Source organism: Capsicum annuum, chromosome 10 (genome assembly GCF_002878395.1).
Source record: "Capsicum annuum cultivar UCD-10X-F1 chromosome 10, UCD10Xv1.1, whole genome shotgun sequence".
Taxonomy (NCBI): Eukaryota; Viridiplantae; Streptophyta; class Magnoliopsida; order Solanales; family Solanaceae; genus Capsicum; species Capsicum annuum.
In genome coordinates, this window is record NC_061120.1 from 207,501,124 (window position 1) to 207,520,827 (window position 19,704).

At 34.3% G+C, this 19,704-nt stretch overlaps 1 protein-coding gene across 10 annotated transcripts; it reads right to left on the minus strand.

Annotated features, from left to right (window-relative positions):
• Positions 1-6,241: 6,241 nt before the first annotated feature.
• Positions 6,242-10,289, minus strand: LOC107843629 (rab9 effector protein with kelch motifs). 10 transcript variants are annotated; one of them, XR_007045427.1, is made up of 6 exons: positions 9,872-10,282; positions 8,919-8,998; positions 7,308-7,755; positions 6,876-7,181; positions 6,660-6,754; positions 6,242-6,510 (listed from the first exon to the last, which is right to left on the minus strand). XR_007045427.1 is itself a non-coding variant. In XM_047397257.1 (3 exons), exons 2-3 carry the CDS (start codon positions 7,596-7,598, stop codon positions 7,104-7,106), a joined length of 369 nt encoding a protein of 122 aa, XP_047253213.1. In that variant the 5' UTR covers positions 7,599-7,755; positions 9,872-10,280; the 3' UTR covers positions 6,242-7,103. The 10 variants fall into 10 exon arrangements, 2 of the variants coding, with proteins under 2 accessions (XP_047253213.1, XP_047253212.1); XR_007045429.1 differs by lacking the exon at positions 8,919-8,998 and having other exon boundaries at positions 9,872-10,283; XR_001666481.2 differs by having other exon boundaries at positions 6,242-6,560; positions 6,660-7,181; positions 9,872-10,283.
• Positions 10,290-19,704: the final 9,415 nt, after the last annotated feature.

A 19,704-nucleotide genomic window follows, 5' to 3' on the forward strand; every position in this document is an offset into this window, starting at 1 on the left:
TCGACGGGTTGCGCCTTTTTTATTTTAATTCAATATACTTTAACCTTTTTACATGTAGTGGCACTTTTTTATGTTCAGCGAAAGTTGAATTTTTATAATGCAATAGATTCTCCATCCGTTGTAACTGTTATTCTACCTGTTCTGATATATAGTTTATCAATTGCGATAGGTTGGTCATCTATTGCATTAGCTCGATATTTTTAGCTAAAGTCCATCTGTTACAATAGTGGGAAGAACTGTTTGATAAATTCCAACAGATCACCTACCTGTTGTAATATATGTCTAAATCTGTTCGATTTTTCTAATAGATGTGTCATCTGTTGCAACAGATACATTATCTGTTGCAATATTTGAATCTAGTATTCCTTTTCAATTAATAGGTTCATATCTAAGGAATAAATAAAATTCGTAGACAGAATTAAATAAATCCTCTTTGATGGAATGAGACCCCTCTTAGACGTCAATTCCTTTACAGAGGCAGTTAATGCATTAATAGCATTAATCACTACATCATGTTTCGCCCTGCAGTCTTGACATTTGCATGCAGAACATTCGCTGGGAGAGACAAAATCTGTGTAACCAGTATGGTCATACTCATAATGGTTTGCTTTAAATACTGTAAGAGGAGCATCATTAGCACCAACAGCAGCACCACTACCACCACTGACAGCTCCATCACCACTAAGACCATCAACAACAACAAGCCTACCCTCTAAAATTGTTTTTCTTGTAGTGGTTGTTGCTCCAAACAATTTCATTCTTATTCTGTCGATGACCTTAGGGTCCGATAAAGTTTTCACAGATCGTAAAGTAAGAAAAATGGCATCTTTAACTCTCGATTGGTCTGAACTAGCAACGGATGCACAATCTAACACAAATCATTACATATATTAGAATGATGATTAGATCATTAAAAAAATCATTAATTAAAAGAAAAAATTAATTATAATTATACTTACTGCATCCTTCGGGGGGTTAAAGAGATCAAGAAATTTTGCATTTTTATCAGTTTTGGCTAACAACCATCTCAAGATTCTTGGACAGAAAACTCCTTCCTGGTTGTTCACTTGTTGTCTCAAATAAGGAATGGCTTCAAACGCCCAAGCCTATAAAATAACGCCAATAAATCAAAACCATTATTGAGTGTAAAAACTATGATATCATAATAGAAGAAAGAAACATTTACCATGAAAGCCCATGGGAAGCCATATAAGTTGACTGTCTTTGGCGCTAACGGAGTCAACAAATATTTGACAGTCATTTTGAAGCTTTCATACCCCCAAGGATAGCTGTTAAATGCCTCAAGATCCTCAAAGAGCTTTATTAAACCGAGGCTTATGTTGTTGTTAACGTCTCTCGCCCAAAGAATATTATGTACAAACCAAATCAAGCACAATGACTGCTTGTGCTTCTTTGAAAGTCCTTTACCTTTCAACACTTCTATCAAATTTTTATTTTTGAAGCTTGGACCAATAATGGACACCAGGTCATCACGATCACACGACTTGCCTTTGCCTTTTTTGGGTGTGCGGGGTGCTTTTTTTTGGGGTTAGAATAGGTATAACTTGAGAAGGAGGATAACATTTTAGTCCAGTAACTATGACAAACTCCTTCCAACCAAAATAAATAGGCATTCCACGGTAATTTATCCACAACTCATCCATCTTATCTTTGCTTTCATACATAAACCTAGGCTTGAGAAGTTCGTATACCATTTTCATTTGGAAACAAGCATTGTTGTCCTCCGGCAAATCAAGATATTTATCAAAGCAGTTGTCCTTGAAATAAGCATCCAATTTTTGTTCTTGAAGTATTTTTCTGAAGGCGTCGAAAGATTTTCCCATGGATGACTTAACCATGAAATCATTTGTTCAATCTGCGATACCATCGTACTGCATTCTCACAGGATAACGATCAATGCTGAAGGCTTTGACCAACTCTTCGGTGGAAGGGCTATTAACATCTACATCATCTTTTTTGAAACATTCCTCCTCCCCGTGTTTATCATATTCTGCTCCCGATTGAGATAACGTTTGTAAAATAAGCTCATAGAGTGGTGAATGTAGCCTAGCTGCTTTACTTGTTCCTTTACTTGGACTTGATTCGGTTTCTGATCTTTTGGGAATCATATTATCTAAAATTAACAGAAACATAAAATAATATATTATTATTGATTAATGCATCATCAAAAAGGGATAACAGTAAATCAAACGAGCAAAACAGTAAAATAATAGGTGCAACAGATCATCGATCTATTGCACTAGGTAGTATATCTATTGCAGCATATAACCAAATTATTGCAGTAGATGAGTAATCTATTGCAACAATTAAAAACATATCACTCATTTTTTAAGACAGATGAGTGGTCTGTTCAACAGATCACACAACTGCTGTGACATCATCTGTTGCAACATATGAGTAATCTGTTGGAATAGTTAAATAATTTGTAGCAATAGCTGAGTAATCTATTGTGATAATACAAAATATATCACTCATCTATTGAGAAAGATGAATGGTTTGTGTAATAAATCACATATCTGTTGCAACATATGAGTGATCTGTCAGAGCAATTAATTAACCTACAGTAACGGCTGAGTAATTTATTGCGACAATACAAAATGTATCACTCATCTATTGAGAAAGATGAATGGTCTGTGCAACAGTCACACATCTGTTGCAACACATGATTGATTTGTTGGAACAGTTATCAACGGTCAATATTGTTTAGATTTCTTCCAACATAGGGTCATCTATCACGGCAGATGAATGATCAGTTGGAAAAATCAAGTCCTGGACATTTCCTATAGGAAGAGTTGATAGGATTTTATCCAACAGGAGGTTCATCTGTTGCATCAGATCATTAATCTGATGGTTCTTCTATTGCACCAGATGGTTAATTAGTTGCATCAGATTTTTTATCCGATGCTTAATCTGTTGCAACATATGGTAAAGCTGTTTTATCAGATAGTTAATCTGTTGCATCAGATTATTAATCTGTTGCATCAGAATTGTAATCTGATGATTCCTCTGGTGCATCAGATGGTTGATCTGTTGCATCATATGATAAATTTGTTGCATCAGATGGTTAATATGTTGCACCAGATGGGTAATCTGTCGGAGGAAATAAAAAATAGTAGCATGATTTTGTTCAACAAAAAACAACAATTTCATCATTTTTACCAAGAACAAGAATAGAACAAATCAACCCAAATTATCGTTTTGTTTTTATAAACACAAACAATAAAAATCAAACTTCAAAAAAATGCAACAAACAACAAAATATCATAATTCACTTCGAAAAGAGAAGAGAAGAAATACCAGAAATTAGGGTTTTATTCAGACCGCATTTCAAATTAATGCAAAAAATATTGAAATTGTTAACCAATACTATAAGAGAAGTTGTCTCAAGTTCCTCGTTTTCTTCAAAACTAAAAAGGCCATACATTTTTACCTATGAAAGAAGAAAAGGAACGATGAAGAATTCGAAGCAGTTGTGGCCGGAGAGCAAGGTTGTCACATTGATTGAAGGTTGAATTCGAAAAGGAACTCAAAGCCTAACTATTTTTAGTCGGATGTTGAAGTCGCCGAGGATTGAAATGAGAAATTTGCAGAATAGTTGGATGAGAGAGAGTTGAGAGAAGCTGTCAAGAGAGGGATGATAGACAGGTTGATTTGAATTGAAGAGGGGAACTCGAAGCCCAACTATTTATTACCGGAGGTAGAAGTCGCCGGGGATTGAAGGGAGAAAAGAGGGAAACTCGAAGACCAACTATTTGTCGCCGGAGGTAGAAGTCGTTGGGGGTTGAAGAGAGAAATTTTGTAGAACTGTTGGTTAGGAGAGAGTTGAGAGAAGCTGTCGAGAGAGAGGAGAAAGTGGTTGATTTGGATTGAAGAGGGGTGTGGGTTGGGTTGATTTGTATTTTTAAAAAGATTAGAAAGTTATGAAAATATTAATCAAGTCCACAATTAACTTAATTAAGTTTCCTAATGATGTTTGACCGTATCTGTTGGTCAATGTCACCAATCCTTCATTCAAGACTTAAAAAACACCTTTCCTTCAATTTTCTCATGTTAGATGATCATCGATAAGTTTTGACCAAAGTAATCTTTTGTTTAAATATTTAATTTTTTAATTCTTTTAATTTTTGCCTACAACAACATACCCAATGTAATCCCATAATTTCCACCTACTTTAATTACTTTTTTAATACTATAAAAATAAAAATAAAAATTAATTATCCATTAAGAATACTGGCTCAATTTCATAATATTTTTTTTTTTTTAAAAAAAAAAACAACACAAGAGGAGGAAAGTGGTAAAGGAAAAAAAAAAAATCAAATGCACATGAATCTTTGATTGCTTGAAAAGTGAAATCGAATTTGATCCATTTATGAATAAAAGGATGTCATCGCATAAGTATCAATTGACATGTTTCTGACATATTAAAATTTACTATTGCAATAATAGTCTTTTAGACACAATAAATTATTTGAAATAAAATATTATAACTCAATATATATTTTTTATGTCACGTTCTAAAAATTGTGTCAATCATTAAATGACATAGCCATAAATTTTAGCAATAACAAAATTTATAGCTGATTATAATTTTTTGCATCGCACTAAATATTATTTAACAATTGTAATTTTTTAATCACAATAAATTAACTCAAATAAAATATTATAATTAAATAAATATTTTTTATAATAAAATATTGATAGAGTTAATGTTTACTTCAAGTACTAAGAAGTTAGGTAATTGTTAGCTTTATAACTATAATTATTTGTCATGACAAAATGATTTTTGATAGAATTCTATAGCTAATAATTTACCACAAACTACAATTTATTGTACATTACTAAAAACTCAAAAGGATCACATCTAAGAATGATCTATTATATCGTGTCTATATAGTGATTGAACAAATTTTGTTATAAAATCAGACATCATCAATTTAAGATAATTAAATGTGCTGAACATTTGATTTGATTCGATCTTGTCGGATTTTAGTAGTAAATCTAAAATATAGTTTAAATACATAGGTGATTATAATATAATTTGATGTGATTCAACCATTACCTGTCTTACCAATAAATTTGAGATATAATTTAAGTAACTAAATAAGTGATTATAATAAAATTACTTTTAATTAACTAATTATAACGCATATAAATGAATGTTTACCATATGTGATTCAAATTTTATATTGATCAAGTATTTTGACAATCATTATTTGACTCGAACCTCGTCTATCTGATAATAGCTTTATGGTCTTCAATTAAATTAAATCAGTTAATAATAATGTCACGAATCAAGCCGTGGCTCTGATCGCAACGGGTATCCCGAATCACGAAGGCCCGAAAGATCCCTTAGCATACTATCATAAGCATAATTCATATGAAACAAAAGTGCGAAAGATATAATGAAACCCAAGAAAAACTTATAATCAAATTATGTCAAAAATATTATGACAATACAATAACCAAATCTCGTTTACGAAGCATCTACTAATGACTACTGTCTAGGTCGAGGCAAGGCCCCCGGTTAGACCATAAACTGAAAGAAATAAGGATATGAATAAAGTGTCTTCCGAAAGATGGATGATTCACCAACTCTGACATATTCGAAAGTTCTACCGATGTGATGGACCACGGGATCGAGCTTAGAACCTACATTATGAGACAATATAGTCGCACAAGGGGGGCAATACTTGAAATGTATTGATATGCAGAACAATCCAAAAACAACATATATTTCGTATAAACACTACCAAAAAACAACATTTAGTGACAGTCACATTTGGTCGCTATTCTATGTAAATCCGTCGCTAAATAGAAATTGCAATGGAATAGCGACGGATTTGTGTCTATCGCTATATTGCTCGTTGCAAGCTTCTTAGCAACGAAAAATAAATTTCGTCGCAAAACTTGTGACCGCTTCGCGCGAACTTATCAGTTGTTGATGTTACCGACAGAATATTCCGTTGCTATACCATTGCTATTTTCAAAATTCATTTTTGTCGTGGCTCAATTTACGACAGAACATTTTATTGTTGATCCGTTGAAACATAGTTTGATCGACTGAGCAGCCATCTTTAGCGACCAAATTTATATTTCACAATCCATTGCTAAATTTTTTCAGTAGCAACGACAAAAGTTAGTCACTAATTTTTTATCGCTAATAATTTTGTTAGAAAATTATTGAAACGCATAAATTATTGAATCATTAAAATAACCAACATTCATATATATAATTACTTATATTAGAATGTTCAAAATATATAGATAGCAAAATGCATCACATAATTGTGTCCAAACATCCACAAGTTCAAGTATTTTGTCAAAAATAAACTAATGTCAAGTATTTTTTCCAAAGTAATTTTCAGCTTCAGATCCGAGAGCAAATAATCTTTTCTTCTTTACTCCTCCCGCAGCTTCATAATATGATTCTAATTGATCAATTTTAGATTCAGTCTGTCTTTTTTCCCGTACAATTTCTTCATACTTTTGCTGGAATTAACAAGTGGAGATATTAAAATATACTCAACTCCTTGTTGCTTCTGTCATTTTCATGTATAATAAGAACTTCCGACAGATGTCAATACAAAAAAAATAAAATAAGAGAAAAGTATATCTAATGATGTAAATTATGGACTTACGTGGAGAAGTCGGGAACACTCAACAACAAAAAATTTACCATCATGATTATGTGTATAAACGTGCAAATACAACTCACTTGGAGTTGGATCTCGACCTATTGTAATAGCCGATACAAACAAATAACAATCAATATTTACTTCATCAAGTTTTAGAGAAGAAATGAATTGAAAGAAACTAAAAATTTAGCCTATTGTGATAGAGCCACATGTGCTTACATCAAAAAATCACCATTGTAAGGAATCAAGATCATTCTTCGGGTGACTGCGCAACTAAAATGAAGGCTTTTTAGCACAACCATTTGGATAAGAATACCTTTACTCCATTTGCACCATCAGTAAACAAGTGAGTTCAACAAGCACTCAATTATTAGGAAGGGGAAAAAAGTATACAAATTTACACTACATATTAGAAACAAAGAGCCTAATTACTCAAAGACTACAGCATCAGTTACTTGCCTTTGACCCAAAATTCACAGAGGCATGACTAGCTCGAGCACCAGGCGACGGTCCAAGAACATCCAGCTAGTAACAAAGAGAACTAGTTGTCATCTAACACTATCTTTAGACAATCTTTATCTCTATATCCAGACTGTGAATCAACATGATCTATAAGAACTAGAAAAGGAAGAAGAATACTGAAGCTAGTACCTTTGACAACATTAGTGTATCCATATCAAGCACATCAATGTCACCCTGATATCGGTTCAGTTCACCCCTCACTTCAGGAGATGACCATCTCATAGTTTTGAGGTCCAAAACATGTAAATCATTCAAATAGTTTGCCTCGCCTTTACCGCTACCACCAAAGACCACTAATTTATCACCACCAACAAGAGTAGCCGTGTGACTGTGAAGGTGGACTGCCTTGACATTCGTGTTGCGTCCACTCTTGGCCCCTGACATCCAACACATGAATATCATTGACTTTCCTTGAGCCATTTGTACCTCTAAATACTACCATCCTGTGTCCAACAAGAACAACACTGTGGCTATCTCTTGGTCCCGGTCCTTTCCTTGTTTTCACAAGAATGTTCCAAGCCATTGCCTCAAGATTTAGTACAAGTACATCACTAAAATATAAACCCCCGCGACATCCCTAAAGCAGAGAAAGACAATTTAATAGAGATATATTTGACTACTAGAATACATCAACCATTTCACACATAAATATGTCTAAACATGTATTGCACATGTTAGCATTGCTGTGGATCACTTCTAAATTCCTTTTTGCATCCACACACATGAAAAAAAGCACCAAGAACTCTCAGCCTAATGATTAAGTTTCACCTTACAATACATTATTCTGATTTGGATACATTTAAGTCCCAAATAACTATTCAAGAACAGTGGAAAAAAAAAAGAAAAAGAGAAATAGCATGATCCTCCTGTTCATATGGTGACAAGAAGAAAGGTATATCTAAAAGAACATCTTGTGACAAGTCGGACATCCACTCCCCACCAAACAAAGAATTTTTGGGTGAAAGACCAATTTTTGGTGTTTTGAGTTCTTGAAAAATTGAGTTACCAATTTTTGGTGTTTTGAGTTCTTGAAAAATTGAGTTACAAATTAAAAGAAAAGATTAAACCTTTTTTTTTTTATAAAAAAAGATCAAGTAAACTTCTTTGAGAACCTCAATTAAGAAAAAAAAATTCAAAAAGAAAGGCCTCCAAAATATAGGTAAGTTTCACCACCTTAGTACATATTTTGGTTATGAAAAACTAAACTGAGATGCAAAAGCTTATTTGTCCATTATTTTTCTTGAATTGTCAGGAACATCAACAAATTCATTTTTTTCTAGGCTGAAACCGAAATATAAGAAAGTGCAGAACAGACAAAACCTAAAGTAAAATATTCATTCATTTCTCCTTCTTCACTTTATTTGTTTCTCCCTTTCTTGTTTCTTTTAAGATAATTTCATGGAAGAACAATAAAACACCATGCATCACTCAACACTCATACATGCTATACAATACTCCAAGTTGCTGATTTATATATAGACGTTAAAAAAAAAACAAGAAGAAACAAGAGTCATAATATATATATATATAGGAAAACAAATTATATCAAAAAATCACAAGATTCACCCATTATAAAGTAAAATCACGGACAAATATCCAAAAATAAATTATTTCTCGAAAAAATTGATAAGTTAAAAATAATTCAAGCTTCAATTCGAATAGAGAGTGAACAGTAATTTAAAACCGACTCAAAAAATTAAAGAAAACACAAGTTTCTTCATGTACAGTGGAAGCAAATACCTTCAATGCTTCAATTCAGGTATAGAATGTAAGTTTGACCTTCAATTCGAGCAGAAATGCCTTCAATTCGTGCAAAAATCCTTCAAATTGTGCACAAAAGAGAGACTTTCTATCAAAATAAATCACCCATAATTTGAGACCCAAAAATGAAGTCTTCCTAGACAATTCACTTTTTAATTCTCCAGAAAACATTTTCAGCACAACAGATACAACAAAACCAAAATTGCACACTCAATCCATTGCCTCTTGTATCCCACAAAGAGCAGTATACATTACATCACGCACAACGCATATCTATTACTCCATCCGCTTAAAAAACAATGATCTACTTTGATTTGACACAAAGTTTAAGAAAATAAAGAAGATTTTTGAATCTTGTGGCCTTAAATTAAAGTTATGTCAAATGTACCAAAATGCCCTTTAATCTTGTGGTTCTAAACATGCTATGTGAAAAGTTGAAATTAAAGTATTACCAAAAAGGAAAATAGATCATTCTTTTTAAAACGGACTAATAAGAAAAGTAGGTTATTTTTTTTAAACGGAGAGTAGCATTCCTACAATTGTGGCTTGTAATAGTACTTCTTTTAATGAAATAAATTAGTTAATCTTGTCTAAATTAGAAGTATTAAATTTTCAAGTACAATTAGTTTAAGTTTAGACATTGACAAAGCAACTAAATTAGTGACAACTGACATCACAATACAATACAACTATTCCAATAAACCACATAGCACTAAGATTTGCAACAGTAACCAAAAAAATCACTACTACACCTCCTCTTCCTGATACAACAAATCAAGAATCCATAAGAAAACCACCACTAATTCCATAAAAAGACTAGTTTTTTTTTTTCTCAAATCTGTTCAAAATAGGCACAAAATCAAGAAAAGTATCACTTCATACAGAAGCAATATAAGTAAATCAGATGTAAAAAAATCCAATAAAGTTGTTACCTTTACACCAAGTGATCCCATCAGTGGCCAAACCAGTTTCAGCTTCGAACCCAACTCCTGATATAAGAGAGATGTAATTCTCATATGGAAGTTGGAGTAATTGGGATAACAGGAAAAAATAGCAATAACAATTTCAAAAATTAATAGTGATTTTTTAACGCTTTGAAATTGAAGTCCAATCCCCATTTAAACAAAACCCCAGCAGCTCGCAGACAGTTTTTGTCACCTCTATGCTGAATTAACAAACAAAATACGGTAACAAATGACTGAGATGTAACCTAGTAAAAATAGTAGCAACGCACAAAGTGTCAATAATATTGCGAGTCAAAGAACAAATAATTGAAAGGAAGCTGAAGGTGATAGAAAGGAGTAGAAAGAGAGGGGGGCTGAAATGGATTGAAACCCGAGAAAATTGAAGGAAAGGTGTATTTAAGTGTTGAATGGCATTGACCAACAGCCAGGTTAAACATTATTAGGAAATTTTATCAAGTTAATTGTGGATTTGATTAATATTTTTAAAATTTTCTAATTTTTTTAAAAATACAAATCAATCCAACCCATATCCTATTCAATCTAAATCAACCACTCTCTTTTATCTCGACAACTTTTCTTAACTCTCTTCCAATCAATAGTTCTATAAAATTTTTCCCTTCAACTCCCGATAACCTCTACCTCCGACGACAAATAGTTGGACTTCGAGTTCTCCTCTTCAATTTAATTAACCTGTCTCTCACACCTCTCTCCACAGCTTCTCTCAACTCTCTCCCAACCAACTATTCTGCAAATTTCTCATTTCAATCCTCGACGACTTCAACATCCGACTACAAATAGTTGGACTCCGAGTTCTTTTATTACTTCAATCGACGTGACAGCCTTGCGCTCTGGCCATAACAGCTTCGAATTCTTCATTGGTCCTTTTCTTCTTTCACAGGTAAAAATTTATGGGCTTTTTAGTTTTGAAGAAAATGAGGAACTTGAGCCAATTTCTCTTATAGTATTGGTTAACAATTTCAATATTTGTTGTACTAATTTGAAATGCGGTCTGAATAAAGTCCTAATTTCTGGTATTTCTTCTCTTCTCTTTTCGAAGTGAATTATGATATTTTGTTGTTTGTTGCATTTTTTTGAAGTTTGATTTTTATTGTTTGTGTTTATAAAAATAAAAGGACAATTTGGTTTGATTTGTTATGTTCTTGTTCTTGGTAAAAATGGTGAAATTGTTGTTTTTTGTTTACCAAAATCGTCTATTTTCTCCGACAGATTACCCATCTGGTGCAACATATTAACCATCTGATGCAACAAATTTATCATATGATGCAACGGATCAATTATCTGATGCACCAAAGAAACCATCAGATTACAATTCTGATGCAATAGATTAATAATCTGATGCAACAGATTAAATATCTGATGCAATAGCTTTACCATATGTTGCAACAGATTAAGCATCGGATAAAAAATCTGATGCAACTAATTAACCATCTGGTGCAATGGAAGAACAATCAGATTAATGATTTGATGCAACAGATGAACCTCCTGTTGGATAAAATCCTACCAACTCTTCCTACAGGAAAAGTCCAAGACTTGATTTTTCCAACTGATCATTCATCTGCCGTGATAGATGACCCTATGTTGGAAGAAATCTAAACAATATTGACCGTTGATAACTGTTCTAACAAATCAATCATGTGTTGCAACAGATGTGTGACCTGTTGCACAGACCATTCATCTTTCTCAACAGATGAGTGATATGTTTTGTATTATCGCAACAGATTACTCAGTCATTGCTACCAATTATTTAACTGTTCCAACAGATCACTCATATGTTGCAACAGATGATGTCACAACAGTTTGTGATCTATTGAACAGACCATTCATCTGTCTTAAAAGTTAAGGATATGTTTCGTATTGTTGCAACAGATTACTCATTCGCTGCAACAGTTTGGTTATATGCTGCAATATATTTACTGCCTAGTACAATAGATCTGTGATCTGTTGCAACTGTTAGTATATTATTTTACTTATTTGATTTACTGTTATCCTTTTTAAATGATGCATTAATCAATAATAATATATTATTTTATGTTTCTGTTAATTTTAGATAATATGGTTGCTAAAAGAACAGAAACTGAATCAAGTCCAAGTAAAGGAACAAGTGAAGTAGCTAGGCTACATCCACCACTCTATGAGCTTGCTTTACACACGTTATCTTAATCGGGAGTAGAATATGATGAATAAGAGGAGGAGGAATGTTTCAAAAGAGATGATGCAGATGCTAATAGCCCTTCCACTGAAGAGCTGGTCAAAGCCTTCAGCATTGATCGTTATCCTGTGAGATGCAGTGCGATGGTGTCGCAGATTTAACGGGTGATTTCGTGGTTAAGTCAGCCATGGGAAAATCTTTTGACGCCTTCAGAAAAATCTTCGAGAACAAAAATTGGATGCTTATTTCAAGGATAGTTGCTTTGGGAAATATCTTGATTTGCCAGAGGAAAACAATGCTCATTTCCAAATGAAAATGGTATATGAACTTCTTAAGCGTAGGTTTATGTATGAAAACAAAGATAAGATGGATGAGGTGTGGATAAATTACTGTGGCATGCCTATTTGTTTTGGTTGGAAGGAGTTTGCCATAGTTACTGGACTAAAATGTTATCCTTCTTCTCAAGTTATACCTTTTCTAACCCAAAAAAGTACCCCACACACCCAAAAAAGGCAAAGGCAAGTGGTGTGATCGTGATCACCTGGTGTCCATTATTGGTCCAAGCTTCAAAAACAAAAATTTCATAGAAGCGTTGAAAGGTAAAAGACTTTCAAAGAAGCACAAGCAGTCATTGTGCTTGGTTTGGTTTGTACATAATAATCTTTGGGCGAGAGACGTTAACAACAACATAAGCCTCAGTTTAATAAAGCTCTCCGAGGATCTTGAGGCGTTTAACATCTATCCATGGGGGTATGAAAGCTTTGAAATGACTGTCAAATATTTGTTGACTCCGTTAGCGCCAAAGAAAGTCAACTTAGGCGTTTGAAGCCATTCCTTATTTGAGACAACAAGTGAACTACCAGGAAAGAGTTTTCTGTCCAAGAATCTTGAGATGGTTGTCGGCCAAAACTGATAAAAATGTAAAATTTCTTGATCTCTTCAACCCCCCAAAGGATGCAGTAAGTATAATTATAATTAATTTTTTCTTTTAATTAATGTTTTTTTTTGAATGATCTAATCATCATTCTAATATATGTAATGATTTATGTTAGAATGTGCATCCGTTGCTAGTTCTGACCAATCAAGAGTTGAAAATGCCATTTTTTTCTTACTTTATGGTTTGTGCAAACTTTATTGGACCCTAAGGTCATTGACAGAATAAAAATAAAATAGTTTGGAACAACAACCATTACAAGAAAAATAATTTTGAAGGGTGGGCTTGTTGTTGTTGATGGAGTTGTTGGTGGTGGTAGTGGTGCTGCTATTGGTGTTAATGATGCTCCTCTTATAGTATTTAAAGCAAACCATTATGAGTATGATAATACTGGTTATAAAGATTTTGCCTCTCCCAACGAATGTTCTGCATGCAAATGTCAAGACTGCAGGGTGAAACATGATGTAGTGATTAATGCTATTAATGTATTAAATGCTTCTGTAAAGGAATTAACATCTAATAGGGTCTCATTCCATCAAAGAGGATTTTATTTCTATCCACTCCATTAGAGTTTAGGGCTAAGAGAAGAAAGAGAGTGATTTCTAGGGCATTATCAGGCATCCAAAAAAGTAAAATTTCAACTCCTCTATCTGTGAGTTGCACTAAGCAACGTACAATGTCCAAAAGAGAGCAGCACGAGCTGAAGAAGGTGAATATATTATATGTCTTCCAACTGACAAAACAAACAGACACATATCTATTTCAACAGATGACATATACATCTGTTGCAACAGTTGACTAACCTATTGCACCATATACTTTATCTGCTGCAATATATGTCTCGTCTATTTTAGCAAATCAAACAGCTCTTTGTACCACTTTTATTTGTACCAACAGATGACCTATCTGCTGCAACAGATGATTCATATGTTACAACGGATGGTTCATCCGTTGGAAATTATCACACAGTTGATTCATTATTGCAATAAAAATTTAATATGTTTAGGATAATTTAAAACGGGAGGAAGACCTGTTTGATTTGCTAAAAGAGATGGGTTATTCTTTTCCGGTTTATTGTATCTCCGTGATTAGCATTGACCAATTTTGGCTTTCCAAGTGGATGTAGAAGAAGCTATTGCTGAACAACATTGATAATATGCTTCTCTTTTTATGGAAATATGGAGAACAAAAAGTGCAAAAACCGTACGCAAGCGACAATAAAGATCCACGACGAGCAAATCCGAATTCCATAGCACAGGATGAAGAATAACTTGTCCATACTGAGTAGATCTTTATAGCTTGATCCTGTCAAATCAATCCTTGGCAGTATACTTAAATTTTTGTTGATGTATTTGTTGAGATCTGTACCCATAACAATTTTTTTACATTTTATTTATTTGTTGACTTATTTCAACTAATTTATCAAGGCTTTGATTTATTTTATCTTGTCTACAAATTTTATTTATTCCTTAGATTTGAACTTATTAATTTAAAAGGAATACTAGATTCAAATATTACAACAGATAATGAATCTGTTGCAACAGAAGACACATCTTGAAAAGATCAAACGGATTTAGACATATGTTGCAATAGGTAGGTAATCTATTAGAATTTATTAAACAGGTCTTCCCACTGTTGCAACAAATGGACTTTAGACAAAAACATCGAGATAATGCAACAGATGACACATCTATTGGGGAAAAAGAATATATTTAAACATATGTTGCAACAGATGGACTTTATCTGTTGCAACAAACGACACATCTATTGAAATAATCGAACAGATTTATACATATTTTGCAACAGGTAGGTTATCTATTAGAATTTATCAAACAGATCTTCCCACTGTTGCAGCAGATGGACTTTAGATAAAAACATCGAGATAATGCAACAGATGACCAACCTACTGCAACAGATGAACTATATATCAGAACAGGTAGGATAACTATTACAACGGACAAAGAATCTGTTGCATTATAAAAATTCAACTTTCGTTGGACGTAAAAAATTGCCAGTACGTGTAAAAAGGTTAAAATGAATTAAATTGAAATAAAAAAAGCGCGACCCATCGATGGTGTTCAGTTCAAACACCTAAAAAAAAATAGGCATCAAGTAGACATGTTCATTTTAAACACGTAAAATAAAATAGGCATCAAATGTGTCAATGTCAGTCTGGCACATTTCGCTGACTTGCCGTCACTTGGCCCCCAACGGTCATTTTTTTCCCCCATTGTCTTATATATTCATCTTCCTCCTAAAATTTAACCCTAAATTCTCAAATCTTCTTCTTCATCCTCATTTTCTTTTATCTATCCAAATTCTTCAAATTATTACTTTCATTTTTTCCAATTGACCTTGACAATGTCGAGCGTATCTTCCATTGTTTTTTGTGATAAAAATTTTTGATATTGTAAGTGCGGTCATGAAGTCTGTTAAAGACTTCTTGGACTCAACAAAATCCGGATCGTAGGTTTTTTACTTGTAAGATTTCAAAGGTAATATTTTTTTTATTCAATTAGTTGATTAATTATTGACTTGTAATTATTTTGTAACTGTGTTCTCTTTTTTTTATAGAAATTGGGTGGATGCGATATCTTTGATTGGTATAAAAAACGACACCCTTCACAAGCAAATCGTGTAATCTGGGGTTTATTGAACAAAGTCAAGGCTTCTGAAGAGAAACAAAATCGAGCAAGAAGATACTACATTGTTGCCGTTATTGCTATTGATTTGGTGTTGTTGGGCACATGGATATTGAAGCCTAATTGCTGAAATTTTCATGGTGGTGTGTGTATTTGCTACTGTTTTGTTGTCGACGAGCACATGGATATTCAAGCGTAACTGTTGGAAAATATCAAAAGGATTTAGGCATATGTTGTAAAATTTAGGTCATCTATTGGAAATTATCAAACAGGTCTTCCCACTGTTACAACAGATTAGACTTAGATTATTAGATTATTCATAAAAATAACATCGGCGTAATGTAACAGATGACCAACCTATTTCAATAGATAAACTATCTGCCAGAACGGATTAAATATATTTTATAACAGATTGGCAATCTAATCTATTGCATTATAAAAAACTCAACTTTCATCAGAAAAAAAATTATTGCCACTACATGTACATGTAATAAAGTGAAGGGTGACTTGAAATTAAATTTTTTTTATTTCACAGGTTCTTTTAAATACACAGGCTTCAAGCATCCAGTTAGTACCCCATAACCAGACCTCTTGCAGGTTTGCCACAGTGTTGTCACACAGAAAAGTCGTTGGCTCGGCTATTTTTGTGTCGGTCAACAAACATTCGATGTGTGCAAGAGCGTGCGAGCCGCTCACTTTAGTGACATCATTTTTGGAAGGATCATTCCCCTATTTTGACCTTCAAAATCCCATGATTTCTTCATCAACACTTCCTTTGGCAAATGATTCATCAGTTTACTCTCCCTCAACAAGATGGGCAATAGCACCATCAGTGGCTCCACGAGGAGAAAAAATCAAAATCATCGACGAGAGGTACGTTGGAGTCATAAACATTGACCTTTCCCTCCTCAAGTAGTATCTCAACAGCCGATAATGGATGTTGTTCATGCTAATGACTGCAAGAATCCTTTTTGCCTCGTTCCAGCTCTTGCCGTATGGATTTGGTCTATCCCCTCTAACATATCTTAATGTTTCTTCTTCATCCAAGACCAACATAGGAACTAGGAAATCAAGTCCCACACCAAGGGCTGGCGCCTCTCCATTGAGTTGATCGTACCTATCCTTGAGCTTCTTGCAGAAGTCGAGGTCCATTATCGTATCGGCAGCGTCATAAGCTTTCCGGTATGCTAATTGCCTTTTCCTCATGAGGCAGAGAATTATGTCAACATGTTGTGAGATAAGAAGTCAATTTTTAAATAGGTTAGTAATTGTAAAGATGTAACAGATGGTCCATCTGTTGCATAGGGTTCTCCAAATCAATAATCCGACGCAACTTATGCAACAGATGTATAATAAGTTACAACAGAACCACAACCAGTTGCACCAGTATACCCAGCTATTGCAATAAATGTGAAATCTATTGTGTAGCTTCTTCTTCATGGGGTAGATTAGAAAGGCTAGGTTAGGAAAAGTAAACTTGCCTTGTCCTCGTACGGTATACGCATATCAGTCATAGTCTAGAAGTCTTGGGGGGGAAAAGGAGGCCTGGGGTAATCTGATGAGCCTGGCTTGGCATTCTTGGCCTGTCGCAGATCCCTCTTCTCTTCGGCACCAAGTTCCGTGTATATGTCCTCCTTCTTGACTGGCCCCTGAATGTCAACAGCTTTTGGAGAGGGAGGAATTGCAATTTCTTTTGATTTCTGAGCGGAGAGTACGTCTCTAATTGCTCTTTTCTTTCTCCTAAACAACGCTGTAGGAGTGTATGGCTCCCTCACCTTCTTGGATGGTATGACACAACTCTTGGATTTAAATTCCATGATAGCTTTAGAGATAGCCTCTACTTTTTCAAAGAGTTTATCCTGTCTGTCCTTGCACTCATCGCATTCGCAACGAGAACACGAGGGTGAAGAGGGGTGAGAAGGACTTGTATAAGGGCGAAAAGGGGTGTTTTCAAACATATTTATTCTTTCTTGAGCATCAACATGCTCATCATCACGAGTGGTAGCAGCATCAGCATGCCTACCACCAACGCCAACAACTCCACCAGAAGAAGCACCCGGATCTACCTTAGTAAAAGGTTGGTCATGAAGAGCCTCAACATTAGGCTGACCTTAACTAACTGCTCTTCTTATGGATATTGCTCCAGCCAATTCCTTCTTTATTAACTCCACCGTTGGGTCTTCAATAGTATCAACATGACCTAGAGTAATATAAGAAGTCATCACCGACTCCTCCCCCGTAGGCATGATCCATGGATGCATAACCTATAAAAAAGAAAAAAAGACAGATGCATTTAAATCATATAATATAATAATTTTCACAGTTGGGCTAAATTTAAAAAAACCCATCTTTTGCATAGTTTACAGTATTTGGTTAAAATCTGTTTGAGTCTGGTTCAGAGAAACAAAGCAACACATGGATAATCTAATGCAAAATATCAATTATCTGTTGCAACAGCTGTATAAGATGGGTGATCTGTTATGCAATAGATGATCTGTACGTCACAACAAATGAACAATATGTTATCAAATTAAATATTTGTTGCATAATTTGCAGTAAATGGTTAATCTTTTAGGAGTCGGGTTTAGAGAACCAAAGCAACAGATGGGTAATCTGATGCAAGATATACCTCATCACAACAGATGTCCCATATGGTGCATCAGATATAACATCTGTTGCACCAGATATAATATCTGTTCAATATCTTTCTTATCTTTGAGTAGAATTATTTTACTTGAAGAAGACGTACTGCATCATCCGGAGGGTTAAAGGGATCAACCTCCTTAATATTGGTGTTGCTCTTTCCAGCCAACCACCTAAACATCCTTGGATAAGAAACCTCATCTGGGTAATCCATTAACTGCTTTTGGAGGGGAGGAATGGTTTCAAATGCCCAAGCCTAAAAAATGTAAATAGGAAGCAAGCAAAAAATATCATAATAACTATATTCAATATAAATTAATGGATGAGTAAAATTAGTGATTAATTTTACCATGAAAGCCATATAGTGTTGTCTTCCCTGGGGATATGACAGATTTTACTTCTATGACCTCGTTGACGCCTCTTGCCAATATAACTGAATGGGAAAATCAAACTAAGCACAATTGCTCCCTATACTAGATCTGTCAACAAATCTGATTCTTTGTAGCCACATCGAGCAATGTCAAACAATCCATCTATTTTTCCCTTGCATTTTATTGCCTTGGATCTTTTGCGGGGTGGTGGTCCTTCTAGACGATGGCATCTCAGGCCCGTCACTATGGAAAACTCTTGCAAGACAAAAAAATAGGCATGCCACAGTAGTTGATCCAGATTTCATCCATCTTCTTTTTGCCTCCCTCCTTCGGATCTTTATCATCCCCCGCGTTCTTAATCCTGCGCTTGAGAAGATCATATACCATCGTCATAGGGAAATGGATACGAGAAGAGGGGTCCTCAGGCATCTCAATAAAGCGTCCAAAGAAGCTCTTCTTAAAAAGTCTGCCTATGTTTCGTTCTTCATAATTTTCATAAAATGTTCAAATTTTTTCCCCATCTGATATTTAAGTACAATTTGACCAGTTAGTTATTTTCCTTCTGGGTCATTTATCAACATTACAACTTGAAACCTGTCAATACTAAAAGTTTTGACAGGATCATGCTGGGATGTCGATATTAACTCACGCCCCGTCAGTGATCCTTTATCATCATGTTGATGATCATCCTCTTTCTCTTTTTGACTCTCCATTCCTCCCCTTTCTCACTTTCATTTTCTTCATCACCATCTATGGACCCTTGTCCACCTCCCTCAACGTTGTTTTCACATCTCTCCTCAGCTTCACTTTTCCCTGACTGAGATTATTCAGGAATCTCCTCTGAATCCCTCAGCACTGTAGCCTTTTTTTTAGTGGTCAGACGTTGATCCACTTTCACTTTATTTTCTTTTGGGAGACATGTTTTACCTATATAAAAAGAAAAACAAAAATTACATTACAGTTGATATATGAATAGATTTTAAAAAATACATTACAAACACCACGAATACCGATACACCAACAACCACCACCACAAACAC